The 26,433-nt window shown below is 43.2% G+C and overlaps 1 protein-coding gene across 1 annotated transcript in view; it reads right to left on the reverse strand.

Moving 5' to 3' along the window:
* Nucleotides 1-935: 935 nt before the first annotated feature.
* The window catches only part of LOC115111600 (vinexin-like), a 47,402-nt gene continuing 21,904 nt past the window's right edge, over nucleotides 936-26,433 (reverse strand). The window contains 16 exon segments of the mRNA XM_029637812.2: nucleotides 936-2,666; nucleotides 2,848-2,954; nucleotides 3,088-3,674; nucleotides 5,013-5,138; nucleotides 5,235-5,349; nucleotides 5,637-5,683; nucleotides 7,498-7,559; nucleotides 10,763-10,851; nucleotides 12,608-12,666; nucleotides 13,482-13,592; nucleotides 16,436-16,564; nucleotides 20,135-20,249; nucleotides 20,600-20,681; nucleotides 20,784-20,819; nucleotides 24,563-24,626; nucleotides 24,873-25,009. Coding sequence (XP_029493672.2) covers nucleotides 2,605-2,666; nucleotides 2,848-2,954; nucleotides 3,088-3,674; nucleotides 5,013-5,138; nucleotides 5,235-5,349; nucleotides 5,637-5,683; nucleotides 7,498-7,559; nucleotides 10,763-10,851; nucleotides 12,608-12,666; nucleotides 13,482-13,592; nucleotides 16,436-16,564; nucleotides 20,135-20,249; nucleotides 20,600-20,681; nucleotides 20,784-20,819; nucleotides 24,563-24,626; nucleotides 24,873-25,009 — 1,928 coding nt within the window. The 3' untranslated portion in view covers nucleotides 936-2,604.

Consider the following 26,433-nt stretch of genomic DNA (forward strand, 5'->3'; position numbering starts at 1 on the left):
ATGAACAAATATTTAAATGTTTGCACTTCCTACTTACTGTAAGTCGCTCTAGATAAGAGTGTCTGTGCAAAATAACTGAAATGTAAAACACTCAACATGTTTTCAGTGTAGGGCATAAAGTATTCTACACATTTGATCAGAGAATGTCCAACTGTCTTTCACAACGCGAGAAGCAGAAATAGTGCCATAGTCAAGTGTGCCTCTGGGCTCATTATCACACCAGAGATACTGGATATAATGACGAGATGCTTGTGTCTCCATCCTAACAATGGGATTCGTTGTCCACAGAGCGAAACGGTGGGCTGTCAAAGTCCCGCCTGTTCCTTTGTTTGGATTGATGGATACATCTCGTTGTTTGAATACATTTTTCAATATTCTATTAGGGGTGTTAATATCAACCGTATGTCTTCAATGGAGAGTGAGATGTTATGCTAGCCTAATGAATATGGATAGACCGTCTTGAATTTCAACAGGGACAACTCCGATATTAAGTATTTTTTCTCAAAGTTGCCAGGATGTAATGTGCATCATACACATCAATACACCCCTAGCAACCTAACCATTTCAAAACGTATATTATATCAAATAAGTCTCACGTATCAAAATAGCAATTCATTTTTATCTTGACTAGATTTGACACTCTCTCATTTCCCCCCATACAAAAACGCCTCTGTTGATTAGTAATGAATGATCTGCTTAATGAGGACAGATCTTGAGCGGAGTAAATCCTCTCAACTCTTCCTCTCTGGACACACTTTGCAATAAAATAGAAAGTCCTCATAGAGATAGAGGACTCATCTTTGTATCTGTGGCGTCTGACAGGAAGGGCATCTCCAATTCAAAGTAGTAAATGTTCTTTTGTTTGAAAAAATCATAAAGCTAATATTGGTGATTTACCACCACCTGCAGTGCAGGTGAGTTACACATCAAAACAGTTTTATCATCATTCTGTATGGTTTATTTGAACTACATAGTGTGTATCATAGATGAGAAATTGCTTGGTATTAAAGGAAATATATTATATTTGTTATCTGATACATAGTTAAAACCCTGTACATTTTGTTGCTAGAAAAGATATGGTGCAGTTTTACAATGGTAAGAATGAACAAAGCAGAGAAATATTTCAATTGGCAACATCATAATTGGGGTTTGTAAAAGTTAATAAATGAAAGGACTGCTTAATTGCTTACCATATTATATTTTCCATTGGTTACACTTGTACTGTATGCACACCGCCGATTAGCTCTTAATTTATATGTAAAAGCAAGTTTGTTAATTTGCAAAGCAACAGATTATAGAAACAGTAGTAAACAAACAGTTTTCAGTGGAAATGAGCTACCAAATCAAATGTACAGTAGCCCTAGGAATCAATCTACGGGTCCATTGTACTGTTCTGTCCTTTTGAAATGTTTGAACATCATTGTGGGTTTGATGCTGTAGGATTCTTGTTTTAGAAAATATCTGTGCTCCAAAGTGAAGCAAATTGAGGCATCTCTTTGTTATCCCATGGGTCGTGGCCTAAAAATGGCAGAGGTTCCACTGAATTGATACAATTGATGTAGCTCCACTTCTGTTTTGTCAAGACTTTCCATGTTGCATTCATTTGGGGGTTATGTCAACAGATCTTTATAAAGATACCTCCGCTTCTCTTCCATTGTATTAAACTTCCACTGTGACACTCAACACTTCCTGTTCTCAACAGAAATACAAACTGCACAAATGGCTGAATCATTACCTGTGTGCTTCATTAAATATGTTAGTAGCTAACAATAACACACAGAAGGACATGAATACATTGTTTGCTCTGCTTGCATACAGTACTTATACAGGCCTTAACAATTGTTTTTAACAGAACTAAGTGACAAATATTTTACTCTATTGTTTTGAACAATGCCATAAGTGATCTCTTCATGTATATTGGACGGTCATATCAGTGTTGTGGTGGAGCCTTGGACACACACAGGACATTTTTATAGATCTGAAATCAAAGTGGAGGAAGACATTTCAAAGGCAACATTCATGCTGTCATTACGTTATAGAGAACGTCAGACTAATGATATTCTCTGGCATTTGCGTCTGCGATGGCACTTGGGTGACAGAAAGAGGAGCAGGTGCGTGCTAAGGGGAACACTCCGTAAGAGGATAGCTGGAGGTCCATTGCTGTAGAAAAGCAGTAGCTTAAATGTACTGAAGGAATGTCATTTGAGTTGTCGCTATAATAAATGATTGTAGTCAATGAGGACAAAGTTATTTCTTTACACCTGGAACAGGATCATCATCAGCATGAATTCTATCCGAATCAAACAGTGTCTGTGAAAACTCCAAGTCTATTTAGTGATGGAACACACATGCTGGGGGTGGGGTGTCAAAACAACACAGTCTTCCTGCCTCCATCGCCACACTGGCCAACAGCTGTGGTCACTGGCTGACGTGAACATGCACACCTGACTTAACCAGGTTGGTGAAAGGGGGAGGACAGGGGGTGTTGGGGTCAGGGGTTGATCATATGGCTGCTGGAGTGATTTGATGTGCTGGTTAAAGCAAGCTGGTCTAAATATGTCCAGCCCTTAAGTGGTTGTGGAGTGGACAGGCAGAGTGAAGCAGTTACGCTGGTGTCACATAGTTCCCTGGGAAAGTCCCAAAGGCATGTGTCCTTTTTGACGTACCTAAGGAAAGAGCAGAGCACAAAATAAACCAAAAGGTTGTTCTCTCATACTGTACACTTTACAAATACTGTATGAAAATTAAACCCAGTCATCTGAAGTCATACTTGTAATGTCATGTGATGCCCAATAGAGGGCGCACTTCATTTGTCTTCTGAATATAAGGTTTGTGTAAATTCCTTACCTACAAACCAGCCATCATCACACTTCTCCATCACTTGTACTATGTCCCCCTCTCTCAGTTCCAGCTCATCTTTGTTCTGTGGTTTGTAGTTGTAAACTGCTTTGTATCTGAGTGAGAGAGCACAGGCCGGGGTTTTGGATTTGATTTTGGGCAAGATTAATAGACTGTGGCAATGAGGGACAGTACCCTCAATCACGAAGTATAAAATCACATTTTGATTGATTACAATTTTTTACTCACGGTTGGTGCTGCATCACTGTTGAGCCAGCATTGTTGGTCGTTTGTGGTTTGGGGGTATTGGTCGGGGCTGCTCCTCCCCTGTGGGCAGATGGTGATATCTGATTGGATGGTGAAACAGCTCTGCCAATGGAGTTGTGCAAAGCCGGGTGTGCTCCTCCCCAGTGGTTGTTCTGGGTGGTGGGGAATGCAGCCCCAGAAGTGGGGTGTGGCCAGGGATTGGGTGCTTTTTTGGATAGTGAGGGCTGGGGGGATGAGCGTGAATGGGAAGCTACAATCCCATGGGGTATGGGTGAGGACGGCTTCAGGGGGGAATATCCTGGTTCAGGGCTGCGGGACGAGGGGGTCAGACTCAGAGGCGAGCGGGTCAAAGGCGAACAAGGTGAGTGTAGAGGGCGTCCTGGACTCATTGGCTCTGGGGATGTGGGTGACATGGGGCATGCAGGGTAGTCATCAGAGGATGATTTGATGCAGGGTAACTTGTTAACCTGGACGTAGTTGGTGGGGAAGATGCCACTCCGGCTGGTCCCTGGGATCCGGCCCTCCAGCCACCTGTCATCCACACGCCTGGTCACACAGATCACCTCGCCCTTAGACAAGAGGGGAGCACAAATATGGTTCATGACATAAGTATCATTCAGATATCAGTTACAGTAGTCATCCAGTGTTTCCCCCTTTATCAATTTAGTAGTTGTGGCCTACCGCTGCTGAACTGTTGCAAGAAATATGTTATGTTTTGTATATATACACAGTGCCTTCAAAAAGTATTCAGACCTGTTGATGATGTCCACATTTTGTTACCTTACAGCCTTATTCTAAAACGTATTAAATTGTATTTTTCCCTCATCAGTCTACACACAATATTGCATAATGTCAAAGCAAAAGCAGGTTTACATAAGTATTCAGACCATTTACTCAGTACTTTGTTGAAGCACCCCTGGCAGCGGTTACAGCCTCGAGTCTACTTAGAGTATGACGCTACAAGCTTGGCACACCTGTCTTTGGGGCGTTTCTCACATTCCTCTCTGCAGATCCTCTCAAGCTCTGTCAGGTTTGATTGGGAGCATTGCTGCACAGCTATTGTCAGGTCTCTCCAGAGATGTTCGATCGGCTTCAAGTCCAGGCTCTGGCTGGGCCACTCAATGACATTCAGAGACTTGTCCCAAAGTCACTCCTGTGTTGCCTTGGCTGTCTGTTTAGGGTCGTTGTGCTGTTGGAAGGTGAACCTTTGCCCCAGTCAGAGGTCCTGAGTCCTCTGGAGCAGGTTTTCGTCAAGGATCTCTCTACATTGCTCCGTTCATCTTTGCCTCGATCCTGACTAGTCCTCCCAGTCCCTGCTGCTGAAAAACATCCCCACAGCATGATGCTGCTGCCACCACCACCATGCTTCACCGTGGGGATGGTGCAAGGTTTCCTCCAGACGTGACGCTTGGCTTCAGACTAAAGAGTTCAATCTTTGTTTCATCAGACCAGAGAATCTTGTTTCTCATGGTCTGAGTGTCTTTTGGTGCCCTTTGGCAAACTCCAAGCGGGCTGTCATGTGCATTTTACTAAGGAGTGGCTTCCGTCTGGCCACCCTATCATAAAGGCCTGATTGGGGGAGTGCTGCATAGAAGGGAGAACCTTCCAGAAAGACAACCATCTCCACAGAGGAACGCTGTCAGAGTGACTATCGGGTTCTTGGTCACCTCCCTGACCAAGGCCCTTCTCCCCCGGCTGTGCCTTGACACAATCCTGTCTCGTAGCTCTACGGACAACTCCTTCGACCTCATACCTTGTTTTTTTTTCCTGACATGCAATGCCAACTGTGGGACCTTATATAGACAGTATATCTCAGTGAATTTAACCCATGCAATGTGAGAAATACGGAAATGATTAGATTGGAAATGAGAATCAATGTCCTAAAGAGTACATAGTAGGATGCTCACTTTGCGGAAGGACAGCTCAACAGGCAGGTCTGCATTGAAGGAGAACAGAGCCACTGCCTCTCCATAGTCCAGCACCTGGATGGTTGGAGACTTGATGGGCGTGGGCTTCTCTGTAGGAGGAACAATCTGGGGGCAGAAATGAGAGACAGGTGATGCTCAGAATGATATGTGGAGCACTTCATATAAGACCCATGCTCAGAAGTTAGATGGATGCACACCAACCTCCACATAGGTTGTGGGGAAGATACCGGCTCTCCCATGATGCTCTCCTTCAAACCAGTTGGTGTCTACCTGCCTGTGGATGTAAACTATGTCCCCCTTCTGTAGAGACAGTTCCCTAGGAAGAGAAAAAAAAGGTCAAACTATGGCACGATGGACATCCATTAGATTAAAGGAAGAGGTCTGCTTTTTTGTAATCCTTTGATACAAGGGTTTGTTTCTAGTAATTCTGTATTAACATTTACGTTATTGGGCTTGCTGAGAAAAATGGTTTCGTACAATTACATTTGGCCGCCCTAAATGTGATATAATTACAGTGTGTGCTTCTTTTTACTGACAATATTGTTTAACAGATGTGTGAGAGGGCAAATGGTTTGCAGGCGATCAGTAGGCATTATAACTCACTTGGGTGACTGAGCCTGGAAAGTGAACTTGGCTCGTGCTGCTTTCATCTACATAAACACAAAACAGTTTATCGGCAAGATTGAAAGGAAGTTTGCTTTTCACAAGGGCACAGGCTTCTTTCTCCTTGCAGTTGTTGATAGTTATTGCAAGATCCTAAATCAGGGCAAGTTCAGCTAACAGAAAATAAAACAATACACTACATGGCGGCAGGTAGCCTAGTGGTTAGAGTGTTGGACTTGGAACCGAAAGGTTGCAAGATTGAATCCCCAAGCTGACAAGGTAAAAATCTGTCATTCTGCCCCTGAACAAGGCAGTAACCCACTGTTCCTAGGCAGTCATTGAAAATAAAAATGTGTTCTTAACAGACTTGCCTAGTTAAATAAAGGTAAATGGCCCTGGATGTCTGAGTCCAGCTCAGCCTCAAAACAACTCAGCTCAGAGAGCAGAGACTCCTGGCCAATGCAGCACAGTGGTTGGAAGGAATTAAATTAGCCAAATTATACAAAAGTATGTTGATACCCCTTCAAATTGGTCAATTCAGCAATTTCAGCCAGTCCCGTTGCTGACAAGTGTATAAAAATCGTCCATGCAATCTCCATAGACAAACATTGGCAGTAGAATGGCCCATACTGAAGAGCTCAGTGTCTTTCAACATGGCACTGCCATAGGATGCCACCTTTCCAACAAGTCAGTTTGTGAAATTTCTGCCCTGCTAGAGCTGCCCCAGTCAACTGTAAGTGCTGTTATTGTGAAGTGTAAACCTCTAGGAGCAACAACGGCTCAGCCACAAAGTGGTAGGCCACACGATCACAGAACGGGACCTCCGAGTACTGAAGCAAGTAAAAATCGTCTGTCCTCCGTTGCAACACTCACTACTGAATTCCAAACGGCCTCTGGAAGCAACGTCAGTACAATCACTGTTTGTCAGGAGCTTCATGAAGTGGGTTGCCTTGGCCAAGGAGGCCCACACAAGCCTAAGATCACCGTGCGCAATGCCAACTGTCGGCTAGAGTTGTGTAAAGCTAGCTGCCATTGGACTCTGGAGCAGTGGAAACACATTCTCTGGAGTGAGGAATCGCACTTCACCATCTGGCAGTCCGATGGACAAATCTGGGTTTGGCGGATGCCAGGAGAACGCTACCTGCCCGAATGCATAGTGCCAACTGTAAAGTTTGGTGGAGGAGGAATAATGGTTTTCATGGTTCGGGCTACGACCCTTAGTTCCAGTGAAGGGAAATCTTAATGCTAAAACATACAATGGCATTCTAGACGATTCTATGCTTCCAACTTTGTGGCAACCATTTGGGGAAGGCCCTTTCCTGTTCCAGCATGACAATTCCCCTGTGCTCAAAGCGACATCCATACAGAAATGGTTTGTCAAGGTCGGTGTGGAAGAATTTGACTGGCCTGCACAGAGCCCTGACCTCAACACCATTGAACACCTTTGGGATGAATTGGAAGGCCAACTGCGATCCAGGCCTAATTGCCCAACATCTGTGCTCGACTTCACTAATGCTCGTGGCTGACCGGAAGCAAGTCCCCGCAGCAATGTTCCAACATTTAGTGGAAAGCCTTCCCAGAAGAGTGGAGGCTGTTATAGCAGCAAAGGGTGTATTAGTGCCCGTGATTTTGGAATGAGATGTTCAATGAGCAGGTATCCACATATACTTTTGGCCATGTAGTGTGTTCATAAATACAGATTCCTGACAGAGCACAAAAGATAAAGCACAAAAGCCTACTGCGAGGAACCTCACTCCTCAAATATAATCGCTACTTTTTCAAAATGTTCTGACATTGTGTACAACACAGTTACCTATAGAGGTTGGATATCCCAATAACCAAGAAAGAGAAATGCATTTACCTGCTTCTCCAATCTCTTGGGTGGGAACTCCATGGCTTCAGGTGCAGGGGAGAGGCGTTCTACTGTAGAACAGCATGAGGAGGTGGAGAGAAAGACAGGGGTTAGTGACGAAACAAGACAGATGGTATAGGGCATTCCACGGTAACCGAATTGCACTGAGACTTTTTATTTCAAAATGTATGCCAAACAAAAACCATTCATTTCAAAGTTTAACAAACCATATAACTCTATGTACAAGGACTACACTTAACCATTTACACTTAACATTTGACAAAAACACATACTGGAAGAACTGTGCAGATACAACGTTTGGTAACATAATTTCGGTAAATCTCACTCAGTTTTTTATATGACCATGTCTTCCAAAAACTACTGCACATAACAGTAGAGTAGTGTAGAGTTCAATACAGTACTGTAAAGTGGAGTATAGTTCAGTACATTAGTGTACTCAACTCTAGTTCTCTACTGTGTACTGTACTGAACTCTTCACTCTAGTCTACTCTACAGTACAGTACTAAACTATACTCTACGTTTCTGTACTAAACTTCTCTTTTATTTACTGTACGGTGCTGTGCTGAGTTGTCCAAACTTGTGAAACACAGATGTCTATGATTGGTTCAGGTTTGGTCTGGTCTGGACAAAATCTGAACCAATCATGGACATCTATTTTTGGGGCAAACTAAGACAAAAAAATGACATCTGTGGACATTGAAATCAAGGCCAGGACGGACTGACCAAATTTCAACTACTTTTCAATGTCAATGGGCGTTCAGTGTTGGTCGGTGCTCAGTGGGTGAGTATGCTTGTTACAGTAAATGGAAAGAGAGGGGGCTCATGGGTAGGTGTGAGTAAGACCTGGGAGAGGAGACATCATTGGAGAGAGAGAGAGTTCTGTCACCACCAAATGACAGAAAGACAAAGAAAACAGTTATGAGCTGAACATACCAGAATGCCAGCCGAAGGGAGGACAATAGCAGGTGGCCCAACTGTGGTTTGTGACTATGATTTCCCATTGTAGCCAATTCAAATTGCAGAAATTCCATTACCGATTTTTCAGAAATTATGTTACAGATTTGGTAACAGAATTGAGAGTTTTAATCACTTAATTCATAAACAAAATTGATATCAGTAAAAACACTATAACCAATTGATAGGTCTACCTTTACTTGTTACTTCTGTGAACCTCCATTGTCCTCCCTCCTCATGAGAGAGATAAATTAGAAAATATCTTCAAGATTGTGGGTTTTTGGTAACGGAATTTGAAGGCACAAGGCAATGTTTTTTTAAACTTACAGAAGGCAGAAAAAAATGTATTCTAAACTAATTGTAAGTGTTGGTATTAGTTGGCAGTCGTCTTTACTTCAAAATTGTGTTTTGATGTATATCTAGTACCTTGAAATACTTTTTTTGTTAGATGTTTTCTAAGATCCCTTTTCCATCTCTTTGACAAGAAATCAAAGCCTTTGCTTATTCCAAATTCTTGGAATGGAAAAAATGTATATATGCCTTCATTTCTCTAAAATATTGACTCTTGGCTTTCATTTGACATCCAATTTGACATGCTCATTTGACATCCAATTTGACATGCTCATTTGAACTTCACATGTTGGTGCTCATGGGTCCTTTTACATGACCTGTAGCAGAATCACAATGTGTGATTGACTTGGAGTTACATTGTGTTGTTTAAGTGTTCCCTTTATTTTTTTGAGCAGTGTATATAAAGTGTAAAAAAAAAAATTGTTTCCAGATTTGTTTAAGACAACCAAGAAACACTCCGTGTGACCCTGATTTAGACCACTGCAGTAAAGGTTATTAAAAGAAGCCAAACTTTTGTGCTGGCTCTTGGACTAATCTCCAAGAAAAACAGTTGGATAAAGCTAATCTATAATTAAGACTTCTGGCCCGAAGTTCCTATTTTTTGTGCTTCATCCCCACCCTGACACTATAGATCTTTCCATACTAAAAGTAAGAAACCTCTCCTCTCACTAACCCAGATCAGTTTCATATCAAATTTGTTCACACAGATCAGGTAACAGACTACAGGAAATCACAAAAAATCAAAAGACTTCAACAATAGTCCCGTATTGAATTACTGTATTCTGTTAGTAGAGGCTGTTTTTCCATGGACTTTTCACTGATTAGACTATATGAAGTACACTAGAGTATACACACATTACATTATGTATATTACCCACTTTTAAATTAAGCAATTCCTATTACAGAATTCAAGTACATAGCAGTATTATGCCCAACCTACTGTTACTAGTCTTTACTGAACTATTTTACTGAGACTGAAGGTTGAGTGTCAAGGATCATATTACCTCTACCTTACCTGATACCCCTAGACCCACTTCAATTTGCTTACCGCCCCAATAGATCCACAGATGACACAATCGCCATCACTCTGCACACTAGCCTATCCGATCTGGACAACAGGAATACCTATGTAAGAATGCTGTTCATTGACTATAGCTCAGTATTTAACACTATAGTACCCTCCAAGCTCATCATTAAGCTTGAGGCCCTGGATCTGAACCCCGCCCTGTGCAACTGGGTCCTGGACTTCCTTACGGGCCGCCCCCAGGTGGTGAAGGTAGGAAACGTCACCTCCACTCCGCTGATCATCTACACTGGGGCCCCACATGGGTGAGTGCTCAGCCCCCTCCTGTACTCCTTGTTCACCCATGACTGCGTGGCCAAGCACACCTCCAACTCAGTCATCAAGTTTGCAGATAACACAACACTAGTAGGCTTGATTACCAACAGTGACGAGACACCCTACAGGGAGGAGGTGAGGGCTCTGGGAGTGTGGTTCCTGGAAAACAACCGCTCACTCAACGTCAACAATCAAAAGGAGATGATCGTGGACTTCAGGAAACAGCAGAGGGTACACTGTTTTCTATACTATTCTACGGTATCTCATTCACTTAATGTTTACATATCTCACATTACTCATCTATATGTATATACTGTATTCTATACTATATCTTAGTCCGTTCCGCTCCGACATCGCTCGTCCATATGTATATACTGTAGTCTTAATTAATTCCTACTTAGATGTGTGTATTGGGTATATGTTTAATTGGTTAGATATTACTTGTTAGATATTACTGCACTGTCGGAGCAAGAAGCACAAGAATTACACTACACCCGCAATAACATCTGCTAATCTCGTGTATGTGACCAATCAAATTTGATTTGAGTGGCGTAGCCATAGCACCACTCTTTCTGAATGCTTGGATCCAGGATCAACTCCTAATCTTACCATGTGTGGGACTGAGGGCTGCCCTCTGAGCAACAGCTGATGTGGGGACAATGGGACAATGGAGAGGTTGCTTTGAATCAGTCAAGGAGCTGGAAAAAAAAGATAGCATGTTTACTTTATGCTCCCACAAACTCCTGTCAATGAGATTTTTCCAAATCTTAACAGCCCACATGGTGGAGCTCCACACAATATGAGAGGACAGAGTGCTGTGTGCTGCAGTAGACACATTTGCCATGCAGACTTGGCCTCTGGCCACAGCTGATGGTTTGCATGTAAAGAACAAATTAAGATGAAACAGATGCAGAATCAGATGACTCAAGCGTGAGAGGGGAGACTCTGGGGACCTTCTGTCTTTGGAGAGAACTTTTAGTCATCGTCATAGTCACTGACATTATTACCATGTTGAAATGACAGGGAAACTTCATCAGCGTGAGCAAATCAGTGTCATTATTAAAACAAACATATCTGAGAAAGTGCATTAGGTCGCTGGGCTAAAACATGTTTAGCAAACAACAACTTGGAGAAAAACTGTCCAAGAATGTATTAAGCTAGGTAAGGTGCCCTCTTGAACTGACAAATATTGGACTGAAACTTGTTAAAAGGTATATAGCTCAACTTAAGTAATCTGTAAGTGTATAGGCAGCAAGAGTATAGTTACTTTGTCAAGTTCTCATGTCTTAACTACTAGGGAACCAACGACTGTAAAGACTAATTTATGGCAACAGTAGTGAGATGGACAAGATTAAGAACGTGGGAGTTAGGCCAGGGACTTAACCATTAACCTTTCTTGTCCTGGTGTTACCTCCCTCTGCAGCTCACACTGGCGCCATGCTGTCCATTGACAGTGAAATCTGGGATCATTCTGAAGGATATCTTTAGAAAGTCACAAGATTATTTTTTTTTCCTTTTAGAAACTGTTTTGTTCCAAGTCACTGTAGAATGGTTATTTCACATGCCTGCAAAAATGTATTGACTGCAATCATTTGAATTGTAGTTTGAGACTTGCTTCGTCTGTCTGCACTGGTTATCAAGCCATGGTTTATAGACTCTTCAATGACCAATCTGTCAGGGCACAGACACAGATAGAAGCCACTGGGAACAGACGTCAATTCCACGTTGGTTCAGCGTAATTTCATTGAAATGTGGAAACAACGTTGATTCAACTAATGTGTGCCGATTGGGTTTCACCGTTTAGTACCAAGACAACAGCAATCCAAATGGTTGTCAGCAGTCTTGTAGATGCTTAGTCATTGAAAACAGTCATTCAACTGTAATGACCAAGTAAAAGTTTCAATGCCACTGATGTGGATCTTATAGAAACAACAGGTGGATTTGTTACTCATAGACAAGTGGTATGAGGTGTCAGAAATGTGTTGCCTTTGTGGGACAATAAAGTTGTAAAATACTTTCATGGTCTGAAAACAAAGCACAGTTTCTGTCAGAGACCAACTGGCAGATCTTTGCCTCCCCCAAAATATTTCTGGATGAAAAAAAAACGAATAAGAATGATTTGAGAGAGGCTAAAATATTTGCGGAGTAAATATCTCCTCTGTTATGAACAGATTTGTCAGAGCAAATGAAATAATGGTGTGTGAATTACATGGTTTTGAGGACACACATCAGTAACTATAGGAGCAGTATACAACAATGAACAGTATAATAACTGTTTCCTGTATCAACAACAATCCCTGCACATATTTCACAACAACAAGTGATACAGCTCAACCAATGACCTACCCTGTACAACTTGAGACATCATTTACTGTTTGGGATAAAAACCATTGTATGTACAATCACACCAACACACAGAGCAACAACTTTGTGCAGACCCGACCCATAACTCACCTGTTGTCCTGTGTTGTCCCTGTCCCTGCAGCAGTTCCTGGATCAGCATTTCTGGCACCCTGGAAGCAGAAATCACATTAAAGGCTGTTGTTCTCTCTTGAAGGAAATCTCAGATACTTAGACAGAGCAGAGGTGGTGACCACTCCCAAAGGAGCCAGAGGAAGACAGAACTCTCCTGGGTCCTACACTCCTTTGAATACAATGATAAAATTGATAATGGTATTTTTATCTGTGCTATCTTTGATTGTGGAGTAACAACCACATACAGCTGATGATTAGATGAGGTGTAAATGAAGGTTGTGAAGAGAATCAACGTCAACATTTGAAGAGTGAAATCAAATCCTTGAATTCAAACGCATACAAGGCATACAAGTAGTGCTACAACTGAACCTCTGTTTCTACTGACAGCGAGAGGGAAAAATCAAACAAATGCTTGTTGGATTTACAAGCAGATGGGGGGGTTGGAGGCATGTGATTTGAGTGCAGGGCAGGCAGGCATGTCCTGGGGGCGTGAGTAAGGTCACAGGGCAGTGTCAGGGTTGGCATGCAGGGTTGTCTGTCTCAAACAGTTCTCAGGAGGGGAGATGCTCCACAGCTGGAAGGGACTATCATCAACAACAGATATAGACTAGTCGATTGAAACTAGGTGAAGGTTCTGGTATAGCATTGGGGAAGTCTTATTACTGTATTGCAACAAAGAAAAGTAATGATGCTGTCAGTGGCTAAGCCCTGCTTATGATAACATGGATTTATGATATTGACTTATGCATGCAAGTAACCAGACCTCATTGCTAGAGGAGTGAGAGAGGGGGTTACAGGCAGGGTAGCAGGGAGGAGTGTTGCTTCAGCAGAGTCACAAGAAGGGCCTCAGTACCTCACCCCGGCCTCGTCGTGTCTGCTTCTTCTGGGAAAGTCTTCTCTCCAGACCCTGGATGTCTGAGTCCAGCTCAGCCTCAAAACAGCTCAGCTCAGAGAGCAGAGACTCCTGGCCAATGCAGCGCAGTGGTTGGAAGGAATTAAAATCAGTCAAATGATACACTATATATACACAAACGTATGTGGACACCCCTTTAAATTTGTGGATTCGACTATTTTAGCCACACCCGTTGCTGACAGGTGTCACCTGAGCTCACAGAACGGGACCTCTGAGTGCTGAAGCACGTAGCTCATAATAATAATTTGTCTTCGGTTGCAACACTCACTACCGAGATCCAAACTGTCTCTGGAAGCAACGTCAGAGTCCAACGTCACCATTGGACTCTGGAGCAGTTGAGTGATGAATCACACTTCATCTGGCAGTCCGAAGTACAAATCTGAATTTGGCGGATGCCAGGAGAACGCTACCTGCTCGAATGCGTAGTGCCAACTGTAAAGTTTGGTGGAGGAGGAATAATGGTCTGTGGCTGTTTTTCATGGTTTGGGCTAGGCCCATTTGTTCCAGTGAAGGTAAATCTTAATGCTACAGCCTCCATAATCAGCTGTGGACCAGATTCGGAACTGGGTCAATACAGACCGCAGGTCCCAAAAAAAAGTATACAAAAATATACAGTACCAGTCAAAAGTTTGGACACACCTACTCATTAACGTTTTTTTCTTAATTTTCTACATTGTAGAATAATAGTGAAGACATCAAAACGATGAAATAACACATGGAATCATGTAGTAACCAACAAAGTGTTTTCTTTAGAGTAGCCACTAATTCCTTGATGACAGCTTTGCACCCTCTTGGCATTCTCTCAACAAGCTTCACCTGGAATGATTTTCCAACAGTCTTAAAGGAGTACCCACATATAGTGAGCACTTGTTGGCTTCTTTTCCTTCACTCTGTGGTCCAACTCATCCCAAACTATCTCAATTGGGTGATTGTGGAGTCCAGGTCATCAGATGCAGCACCATCACTCTCCTTGGTCAAATAGCCCTTACACAGCCTGGAGGTGTGTTGGGTCATTGTCCTGTTGAAAACACATGATAGTGGGACTAAGTGCAAACCAGATGGGATGGCGTATTGCTGCAGAATGCTGTGGTAGCCATGCTGGTTAAGTGTGCCATGAATTCTAAATAAATCACACCCAGTGTCACCAGCAAAGCACCCCCACATCTCCTCCATGCTTCATGTTGGGATCTACACATACAGATATAATCCATTCACCTACTCCGCGTCTAAAAAGACACAGCGGTGGAATCAAAATCTCCAATTTGGACTCATCAGACCAAATGACAGATTTCCACCGGTCTAATGTCCATTTTGCATGTTTCTTGGACCAAGCAAGTCTCTTCTTATTGGTGTCCTTTAGTAGTAGTTTCTTTGCAGCAATCCAACCATGAAGACTTGATTCACACAGTCTCCTCTGAACAGTTGATGTTGATGTGTGTTACTTGAACTCCGTGAAGCATTTTTTTGGGATGCAATCTGAGGTGCAGTTAACTCTGCAGCAGAGGTAACTCTGGGTCTTCCTTTCCTGTGGAGGTCATCGTGAGAGCCAATTTCATCATAACGCTTAATGGTTTTTGTGACTGCACTTGAAGAAACATTCAAAATTCTTGAAATGTTCCTCATTGACTGACCTTCATGTCTTAAAGCAATGATGGAATGTCGTTTCTCTTTGTTTATTTGAGCTGTTCTTGCCATATTATGGACTTGGTCTTTTACCAAATAGGTCTATCTTCTGTATACCACCCCTACCTTGTCACAACACTACTGACTTGCTCAAACACATTAAGGAAAGAAATTCCACAAATTAATTTAATTTGGCACACCATTTAACAAGGCACACCTGTTCATTGAAATGCATTCCAGGTAACTACCTCATGAAGCTGGTTGTGAGAATTCCAAGAGTATGCAAAGTTGTCATCAAAGCAAGGTGTGGCTACTTTGAAGAATCTCAAATAACACTTTTTTGGTTACTACATTATTCCATACGTGTTATTTCATAGTTGTCTTCACTATTATTCTACAATGTAGAAAAGAGTAAAAAAAATATGAAAATGAGTAGATGTGTCCAAACTTTTGACTGCTACTGTATATATTTTTTAGTCAGTCTGTGTTTCGACCGCTAGTATATAAACACGCATAAGACATGGAAGAATGCATAGAATTGCAGGAAATTAGCTTTTAAACAGCAACAACAAAAACATCTCTACCCAATGCAAAATGTGTAGTATTGCAAGAAATTAGCTTTACAACTGCAACATTTTCTCTCTGCCAACAAGATGGGTGTGAACAGTTGGGGTCGTATGGGTTGCGAGGTGTGGACCTTTGCCACCTAGGCAAATGACCAATGACATTTTAGATGATTCTGTGCTTCCAACTTTGTGGCAACAGTTTGGGAAAGGCCTTTTCTTGCACAAAGTGAGGTCCATACAGAAATGGTTTGTCGAGATCAGTGTAGAAAAACATGACTGGCCTGCACAGAGCCCTGACCTCAAATTGGAAGGACGACTGTGAGCCAGGCCTAATGGCCCAACATCAGTGCCCGACCTCACTAATGCTCTTGTGGCTGAATGGAAGTAAGTCCCTGCAGCAATGTTCCAACATCTAGTGGAAAGCCTTCGCAGAAGGATGGAAGCTGTTATAGCAGCAAAGGGGGACCACCTTCATATTAATGCACATGATTTTGGAATGATAAGTTCGACGAGCAGGTGTCCACATACGTTTGGTCATGTAGTGTATCACTGAATACAGTAATTCTCCAAAACATTGTTGGCTCCATAGTTGTATAATCCTGGTAAGATTCTTTCCTTATTCTTTGCTAGCTCATTAAAACAATCATTGCACTTGGCCATCAAGGTCAAGGTTATGACAGCTATCATATTACTGTGAGCACTCACCTCGAAGGCGGATGGCTTAGACGGCTTCTCTATGGGGGACCAGGGTTCCTCTGTGGGTCTGTGCTGGGGCGGCTGCTGGGACGGCTGTAGTGGAGGCGGCTGGGGCTTCTGAACCGGCTGACCCTGAGGCTGGGAAACAAACATAAAGACTTTGAACACACAGTCAGACAGGGAGAACAGAGATTTGGTCAGTTGGTTATAGTAGACGCATCAAACAGTAAACGACTGTAGAGGTTGCATCCTTATAGGTTACTTATAGCCCTAGCATTTCATCCAACTGGGTCACTTCGTTTACACTTCATCCACAGCAACAATTTAATAGCCAGATGAAACAGAACTCATTCCCTCATTAAGAAGACATACTGTTTGTCCCAGTTACTGACACCAGAAAGAATTGCATCAAGCTACACTCTTTAAAAAACCTTCAGCTTCCTAACTCTTTTTCATGTTCCTTGAAATACCTTGGCAGAGTGAGATCCAGTTATAGCCAAAGTATTCTCTCAGACAGTAGTTATCACCGGAATCATAGGCCATGATGACACTTAGGAGTGCAGCAATTGATATGGTCTGTGTTCTCTGATTGTGTGATTCTCTGTACACAGGCAGACCTGGTCTAAGGAGAGAAGTTGCTGGAGGTAGAAGATGTACCTAACCACAGATCTAGGATCAGATTACACTACTGTGCCGCCACTCTTAACTTTAACCATTAGGGGGATTAAAAATAGGCCGTGGCTGCGGAACCATAGATAACCGCCCTGTTCCGCCCCCATCCCGCCCTGTCCCGCCCCCATCCCGCCCTGTTCCGCTCCCATCCTGCCCTGTTCCGCCCCCATCCCGCCCTGTCCCGCCCCCCTGGATCCCCTGGAAAGCTTTTTATCACGTTCTGGTCATGTGTTTCTTTATCTCTACTTTATGGACACGTGTGGCCTCCATCCTTTCCCGTTTTTCACTGTCAATCAAGAATGATAATTCTTCACGTTTTACCGGTAAAATGTCCATGCACATCCATGCAGCGTCTGCATGCCAACCATTTGATTTCAATCAGTTACATGGGAATATGCATTTCGATTGTTTCAGTTATGTACAGTGTTTCGAATTATGTCCAGTGGAATAATTTTTAGAGCAGATGGTGTTAACTTCTTATGGCTGGGGGCAGTATTGAGTAGCTTGGATGAATAAGGTGCCCAGAGTAAACTGCCTGCCATGCAGACCCAGTTGCTAATATATGCATATTATTATTATATTTGGATAGAAAACACTCTGAAATTTCTAAAACTGTTTGAATGATGTGAGTATAACAGAACTCATATGGCAGGCAAAAACGTGAGAAAAAATCCAACCAGGAAGTGGGAAATTTGTAGTTTGAGGTTTGTAGTTTTTCAACTCTTTGCCTATCGAATATACAGTGTCTATGGGGTCAAATTGCACTTCCTAAGGCTTCCACTAGATGTCAACATTCTTTAGAACCTTGTTTGATGCTTCTACTGTGAGGAGGGGGGAATGGGAGCAGAATGAGTCAGTGGTCTGGCAGAGTGGCATGAGCTGGTCACGCGCGTTCACGTGAGAGTTAGCTTGCGTTCCATTGCATTTCTGAAGACAAAGAAATTCTCCGGTTGGAACATTATTGAAGATTTATGATAAAAAAACATCCTAAAGATTGATTCTATACATCGTTTGACATGTTTCTACGAACTGTAATATTACTTTTCTGAACTTTCGCCTGGACCTGCCAGCGCATTGTGAGTTTGGACATAAATGATGGACTTTATCGAACAAATCAAGCATTTATTGTGGAACTGGGATTCCTGGGAGTGCATTCTGATGAAGATCATCAAAGGTAAGTGAATATTTATAACGCTATTTGTCTTGTTGTCTGAGTGCCGTACCCAGATTATTGCATGGTGTGCTTTTTCCGTAAATTTTTTTGAAATCTGACACAGCGGTTGCATTAAGGAGAAGAATATATCTAATTCTGTGCATAACACTTGTATCTTATATTAAAGTTTATAATTACTATTTCTGTAAATTGATGTGGCTCTCTGCAAAATCACCGGATGTTTTGGAAGCAAAACATTACTGAACATAACGCGCGAATGTAAACTGAGATTTTTTTATATAAACATGCACTTTATCGAACAAAACATACATGTATTGTATAACATGAAGTCCTATGAGTGTCATCTGATGAAGATCAAAGGTTAGTGATTAATTTCTCTATTTGTGCTTTTTGTGACTCCTCTCTTTGGCTGGAAAAATGGCTGTATTTTTCTGTGACTAGGTGCTGACCTAACAATCGTTTAGTGTGCTTTCGCTGTAAAGCCTTTTTGAAATTGGACACTGTGGTGGGATTAACAACAAGTTTCTTTAAAATGGTGTAAAATACTTCTATGTTTGAGGTATTTTAATTATGAGATTTCTGTTGTTTTTAATTTGGCACCCTGCACTTTCACTGGCTGTTGTTGTAAGCCATAAGAAGTTAACTGTAGCATACCTGTGGTTTGTTTCAATCAAAGTACATCTTTTTTTGATCGGCACTATTGAGTTGTGGCTGCATGAAAGAAAAACAAGCACCTTTTGCCAGAGTAGCTTCGGGACCTTTAAGCTCCGAAAAAGAAAAGAAAAAACCCGGGTCCAGAAAAAATATCTGACCCTGTATCAGTGAGTTGACTTTGACCTAATCTAGAGGAATCCAAGCTATGACCTCCTGAGGAAATGCAATAAGCCTCCACGCTGTGAAGCATTACACACCACAAGAGGTTAACAGGCATAATCAGTATCACAAGACGCCTGGCCCCGTGGGGGACTCTACTGTGGCAGATTGGAAACAAAGCTTTATTTTCTTCCCATTATGAGACGCCAGGCTCAATTTGCACCAGATCTGGGACGTGGTGACAAGAGCCATTCAAAACTTCAGCCCAGACAAACACAGTCCACTCTAAATCATTCAAGGTATTTTAACAGACATTCAGTGCTCACAGGGCCTCACACTCACACACACACAAACATGTATGGGCAGTTAAAAGAGTTACCTTATTTATTTTAGTAAGATAATAAATTACCCAGGGAACACATGCATCACAAACAGCAATACTAACACTGTTGACCACCCGGTAGTTCACGGCAGTTCATGGTAAACAAACACTTTCTTCATGTTATTTTGCTTGTTCCAAAAAAATCTCGCAATTAAGAAGGAAACCGGAAATACACCTGGTGTGGGTGTGCCATTGTACCAGTGACCGCATTAACAAGTTCCTGAATACCTGGCGTGAGATGCTTGATTGATTGAATTCATTAGATCATTAAAAGTCGTAGTTTGAGACAACATTACATACATTAAAAATTAACATAAAAACGCCTGGAGGCTTATTTTCATTGTGCTCTCAGCTGAGAGGCATTCCAGGGTATTGACACAAACTAATCCTCATAGGAAAAAGATTAGGTGAACGCTGTCACAAGTAGCTCTTGAGGGCAGCCCACCCCCACACTAGTGAATACAGCACATAGTTCTGAGGCTAAACCACAAATCTTTTGAAAACTTCAATGAAAAACAAGTTGTTTTACAATCAGCAATTTTGAATATAACTTCAAAAAAATATGTGCAACAGTGCTACCGTTCAACAGAAACACTGTGTCCAGGTGCCATCTAAATTCCAGTGTGTAGTAATGCTGCATGTTAAATTCACAAGGGTGAGGCTTTACCTGACTCTGGACCTCTGATGTGGTGCTCTGTCCAGGCTCAAAGTCAAATATGCTCCTGGGCTGTGGAGGGTGCCCCCATCGGTCTGAAAGCGTATCTTTAACCCCCAGCTCACTCCTGAAACACAATCCCCAACATACACGCAAACAACTTAAATCATGGATTCATTGTCAGTGCCTGTAGGAACAGATCCAAACTTGTCTATCACTTGTTTTTGTCTCTCCCCCAACTCCTTGCATTTGGACTGGGTTAGAATTCACACATATAGCCATTCATCCAAGTTGCATGTACCTCGTGTTTCACAATGACTGATCACATGCGTCTGATGTGCTGTGAACTTAGTCATGGTTATACAGTAGTAGAAACAAACACATCTTAACATTCTCAACAGGAATTCTACTGTTGTTTTAAATAAGGAGGTTGAACATGAACTCGCACAGTCGCCTTCATCAGTCTCTCAGTCTCACCAGTCAGGGAGGGCTCCATAATTGTCCATATGGGTAAGAGTCTCCTGCCCACTGGCTGAGTCAGCAGCGAGGGCCCGGCTCCCTTAAGATCAGTAGAAATGAGTGTCAGGAAATACTGGTCATCTAAATAGAGTAGATTTGTTACAGTTCAGAACATGAAACCTGATATTTCCTCTGCACTCACTTTCAGCAGACCATCGCTCAGAGTCCTCGTCAGTTTCTATCAAATGGGCAAAGACAGCAAAGAGAAACAGGGATTTAGATAACAGTAATCATAGTAAGCCCTCCCCCCATTGAGAGGAGGTCTGTAACATGTACGCTGGGAGTCGGGAAACAAGTTCAGGGAGTGACTTTTAATAATAAATAACATGAGGAACAAACAAGAAACATGAGTAGCGTACAGATATGAAACACAGAACAGAAACAATAAAAAAATATATATATTTAACCTTTATTTAACTAGGCAAGCCAGTTAGAAACAAATTCTTATTTACAATGACTGCCTACACCGGCCAAACCTGGGTGACGCTGGGTCAATTATGCTGCGCCCTATGGGACTCCCAATCACAGCCGGTTGTGAAACAGCCTAGATTCAAACCAGGGTGTCTGCAGTGATGCCTCTAGCACTGAGATGCAGTGCCTTAGACTGCTGCACCACTCGGGAGCCCCAAATAACGCCTAGGGAAAGAACCAAAAGGAGAGACATATATAGGGAAGGTAATCAGGCCAGTGATTGAGTCCAGGTGAGTCTGATGATGCACTGATGCGCGTAACGATGGTGACAGGTGTGTGTAATAATGAGCAGCCTGACGACCTCAAGTGCCGGAGAGGGAGTATACATGATAGTACCTCCTCCCTTATGAGCAGCTCCAGCCGCAGGACACCGACCAGAGGGACGGTCCCGAGGAGCAGGCCGGACACTTCTGCCGAGGCGCGGGAACCTGACGAGCCGGCCAGGGGAAGCTGACGAACCGGCCAGGGGAAGCTGACGAGCAGGGCCGAGGCGCAGGAAGCTGACGAGCAGGGCCGAGGCGCGGGAAGCTGACGAGCAGGGCCGAGGCGCGGGAAGCTGACAAGCAGGGCCGAGGCGCGGGAACCTGACGAGCCGGCCAGGGGAAGCTGACGAGCAGGGCCGAGGCGCGGGAGGCTGACGAGCAGGGCCAAGGCGCGGGAAGCTGACGAGCAGGGCCGAGGCGCGGGAAGCTGACGAGCAGGGCCGAGGCGCGGGAAGCTGACGAGCAGGGCCGAGGCGCGGGAACCTGACGAGCCGGCCGAGGCATGGGAACTGGGAACCTGACGAGCCGGCCGAGGCGCGGGAACCTGACGAGCCGGCCAGGGGAAGCTGACGAACCGGCCAGGGGAAGCTGACGAACCGGCCAGGGGAAGCTGACGAACCGGCCAGGGGAAGCTGACGAGCCGGCCGAGGCATGGGAACTGGGAACCTGACGAGCCGGCCGAGGGAAGCTGATGAACCGGCCGAGGGAAGCTGACGAACCGGCCGAGGGAAGCTGAAGAGCAGGCCCGAGGCGGGGGAGCCCGACGTGACGAACCGGCCCGAGGCGGGGGAGCCCGACGTGACGAACCGGCCCGAGGCGGGGGAGCCCGACGTGACGAACCGGCCCGAGGCGGGGGAGCCCGACGTGACGAACCGGCCCGAGGCGGGGGAGCCCGACGTGACGAACCGGCCCGAGGCGGGGGAGCCGACGTGACGAACCGGCCCGAGGCGGGGGAGCCTGAGGCATTGGAGCCTGCCGAGCTAACGAAATCTTGTGAACCTGATGAGCCAGCTGAGGCATCCTCGGTAGACTCGGCAACGGACGCTTGACGGGACAACCAGGTCTTGTAAACCTGACGAACCTGCTGAGGCATCCCCGGTAGTGGCCCTCAAACATGACGTCATCTACACTCACAAGAAAACACAAAACAATCTCCCTGATGCTCCCCTTTGGTGAGGCGTTATTCTGTCACGTGTACACTGGGAGTCGGGAAGCAAGTTCAGGGAGTGACTTTTAATAATAAATAACACAAGGAACAAAACAAGAAACATGAGTAGCGTTCAGACATGAAACAATAACGCCTAGGAAAAGAACCAAAGGGAGTGACATATATAGGGAAGGTAATCAGGCAAGTGATTGAGTCCAGATGAGTCTATTGATGCGCTGATATGCGTAACAATGGTGACAGGTGTGCGTAATAATGAGCAGCCTGATGAACTCGAGCACCGTAGAGGGAGTATACGTGTGTTAGAGGAAATTATAGTTTAGATGATCAATTATGTATACATTAATGATTAGAACCATTTATGCTAATACTATTATGTTATGATTTGAAAAGTATGGGTTTTTAGTTGAACTGTTACTGAAAATGTAAGCAGAAATGAATTGTGTCTGTGTCTCCTGGGAAAGTTTAAGAAGGAGGGATAAGATAGTTTTTCAAACAGATAAGAATGTTTTGGTTGGATTCCATTAGTGGAGAGAAGTATATTTACATTTACATTACATTTAAGTCATTTAGCAGACGCTCTTATCCAGAGCGACTTACAAATTGGTGCGTTCACCTTATGACATGTCCTTTAGACAGGTTGGAATGTAGTTTATGAGGGGAGTGAAACTATCTCCAGGACCGAATACTACGCCATTGTAAGGCTGGGAGAGGGTGTGAAACTGATGACGTCATTTTATGTCTTCTTTCTTTAAAATGTAATGTTCTTTGTATTTTGGGTCAGTACTCTCTCGTAATAAACGCTGTTACCTTTGGCTTTTAAGACTGGTCTCATTCTACTTCATGCATAATTAATGAACTTATAATTTATTAAAGAATTAGAAATGAGTGCTAATTGATTTTGGCAATTAAAGAATAAAAGGAATTTAGAATTCCTCTATCAACGTGACACGGTCATGTAGATGAGGAACATCCACCCATTTGCTCTGTTGATTTGTGATCATCTCAAACTTAACTCATTATTATGATGCTATATTCTATTCAGTTGTTGCATTCCAATGCCATTATCTTTGATATGTGAGTAGTGCAAATAGTTTGTGGTCTGTCAAAAGAATCCATCACCTGCACAATAATCAGGTTGGTGCCTGATCATACACAATATTACACTCCCACAGTGGTGGGACAGGGCCTCTGAGGAAAGATCAGTAGCTGTGATACCTGTTGGGGTTTAAAAGCCAGCTGCCTGGAGAGTGGTGACACCTGAGAATCAGTTTTAAACCAAGATCCATCCTGGACATTCTGGTCATCTCACCCCGAGTATCACCAAGCATACACATAACCATGAATAGACTACTGATATACAACTGGCGATATGGACCGGTATAAAGGAATAGACTACTGATATACAACTGGCGATAAGGACCGGTATAAAGGAATAGACTACTGATATACAACTGGCGATAAGGACCGGTATAAAGGAATAGACTACTGATATACAACTGGCGATAAGGACCGGTATAAAGGAATAGACTACTGATATACAACTGGCGATAAGGACTGGTATAAAGGAATAGACTACTGATATACAACTGGCGATAAGGACCGGTATAAAGGAATAGACTACTGATATACAACTGGCGATAAGGACCGGTATAAAGGAATAGACTACTGATATACAACAACGGTATAAAGGAATAGACTACTGATATACAACTGGAGATAAGGACCGGTATAAAGGAATAGACTACTGATATACAACTGGAGATAAGGACCGGTATAAAGGAATAGACTACTGATATACAACTGGAGATAAGGACCGGTATGAAAGATGTAAGATGGAGTTAGATATGTAGAGAAGTTGGAATGACTGGGTATAGATATCAAAATGGCTTGAGCGTTCTCTCCTCTCCTTGGAATAATCTGCACCCTGGATCAGCTTTCTGGAGGCTGACATTGACAGAAAGGAATTGTCTGTGTGGGCTGGTGTATGTGAGAGAAGGGGCGAGGGAGGAGGGGTCATACCTTCTGGCTTCTTGTGGATCTGTCTGAACATGCTCCTGTACCAGTCTTTGGGCTGGTTCACACTCTGGTGTGAGAAAAGGGAAAATGACAAAAACATGTTTGTAGACATAGAAGTTTGTAGACTCAGAAGTTTCAGAGTACATAAATTAGAACATTTTGGCTCCACATAAATGACAACTAGGAGCAGACCAAGGAGTTTTTTTCTGCGTGAGTGACCAATTTAGGATAAACTCTGCACCCTAGGACCATATGTGTATAGTGACTCTTGAGCTCCACTGACGAATGCTGCTGTACACTATGTGTATCTTACTGATCTGGAGGCGATGGGCATCCCCGTCTCATCCACTGGGCCGATCCCAGAGAATTTGATGAGGCGCTCCTCCCTCGTAGCAGCCCTCCGCGGCAGAGTGGAAGAGCCCCTGGTCTGGACTCCATTAGACAGACCCCCTGTTACAGAGAGAGAGGACAGCACAGGTCTGTTATCAAAGGCAGTTTAAACTGTCCTCATTCTTCTTCTACATTTCAGCTGAGTAACAGTATGAACATTCAAGCTGCCTTCACCATCATTGCCACTGGGTGGCCACAGAGTGCCACTGTGAAATGGAGTTTGATTTAATTTATGAAACTCTTTTGTTAATTGTGTGGTTAATATCCTACATCATATCATTTATTTTAGGGTGATAATAACATGATTGTAAAGGCTTGATTGAAGCTGGTTATAAAAAAGATCTGTCCTTCAGTGGTACATAAAGCTTTGACACATGAAGAAATATTTTAGCACAAGATTCCACCCATGCTCTACTTGGCCTAAACACTGGGAAGAGACTACATCACATACAATATTAGTCATGTCTCCCTTGAGGGTACTACTTTCACCAAAGATCCCATAAAATTCATCACTTTAAGATGCACTATGCAGAAATCACTCCGCCATTTCCTGGTTGCTAAAATTCTACTCGTTTGCCTAGCTTCAGTTTATCTGACAAAACAAGCAAGTCTAGTGTTGTACCATCTAAACCACTGTGAAATAAAGTACCAGTCAGAAGTTTGGACACACCTACTCATTCAAGGGTTTTTATTTTTACTATTTTCTACATTGCAGAATAATAGTGAAGACATCAAAACTATTAAATAACACATGGAATCATGTAGTAACCAAAAAAAAGTGTTAAACAAATCAAAATATATTTTATATTCTTCAAAGTAGCCACCCTTTGCCTTCATGACAGCTTTGCACACTCTTGACATTCTCACAACCAGCTTCATGAGGTAGTCACCTGGAATGCATTTCAATTAACAGGTGTGCCTTGTTAAATGGTGTGCCAAATTAAATTAATTTGTGGAATTTATTTCCTTCTTAATGTGTTTGAGCCAATCAGTTGTGTTGTGACAAGGTCCTATTTGGTAAAAGACCAAGTCCATAATAATGGCAAGAAGAGCTCAAATAAGCAAAGAGAAATGGCAGTCCATCATTACTTTAAGACATGAAGGTCAGTCATTAGAGTTAACTGCACCTCAGATTGCAGCCCAAATAAATGCTTCAGAGTTCAAGTAACAGACACATCTCAACATCAACTGTTCAGAGGAGACTGCGTGAATCAGGCCTTCATGGTCGAATTGCTGCAAAGATACCACTATTAAAAGGACATCAATAAGAAGAAGAGAAACACGGCCAATGGACATTAGACCGGTGGACATTTGTCTTTTGGTCTGATTTGAGATTTTTGGTTTCCAACTGCCGTGTCTATGTGAGACGCAGAGTAGGTGAACGGATGATCTCCGCATGTGTGGTTCCACCGTGAAGCATGGAGGAGGAGGTGTAATGGTGTGGGTGTGCTTTGCTGGTGACACTGTCAGTAATTTATTTAGAA

Source organism: Oncorhynchus nerka, linkage group LG27, assembly GCF_034236695.1.
Source record: "Oncorhynchus nerka isolate Pitt River linkage group LG27, Oner_Uvic_2.0, whole genome shotgun sequence".
NCBI lineage: Eukaryota > Metazoa > Chordata > Actinopteri > Salmoniformes > Salmonidae > Oncorhynchus > Oncorhynchus nerka.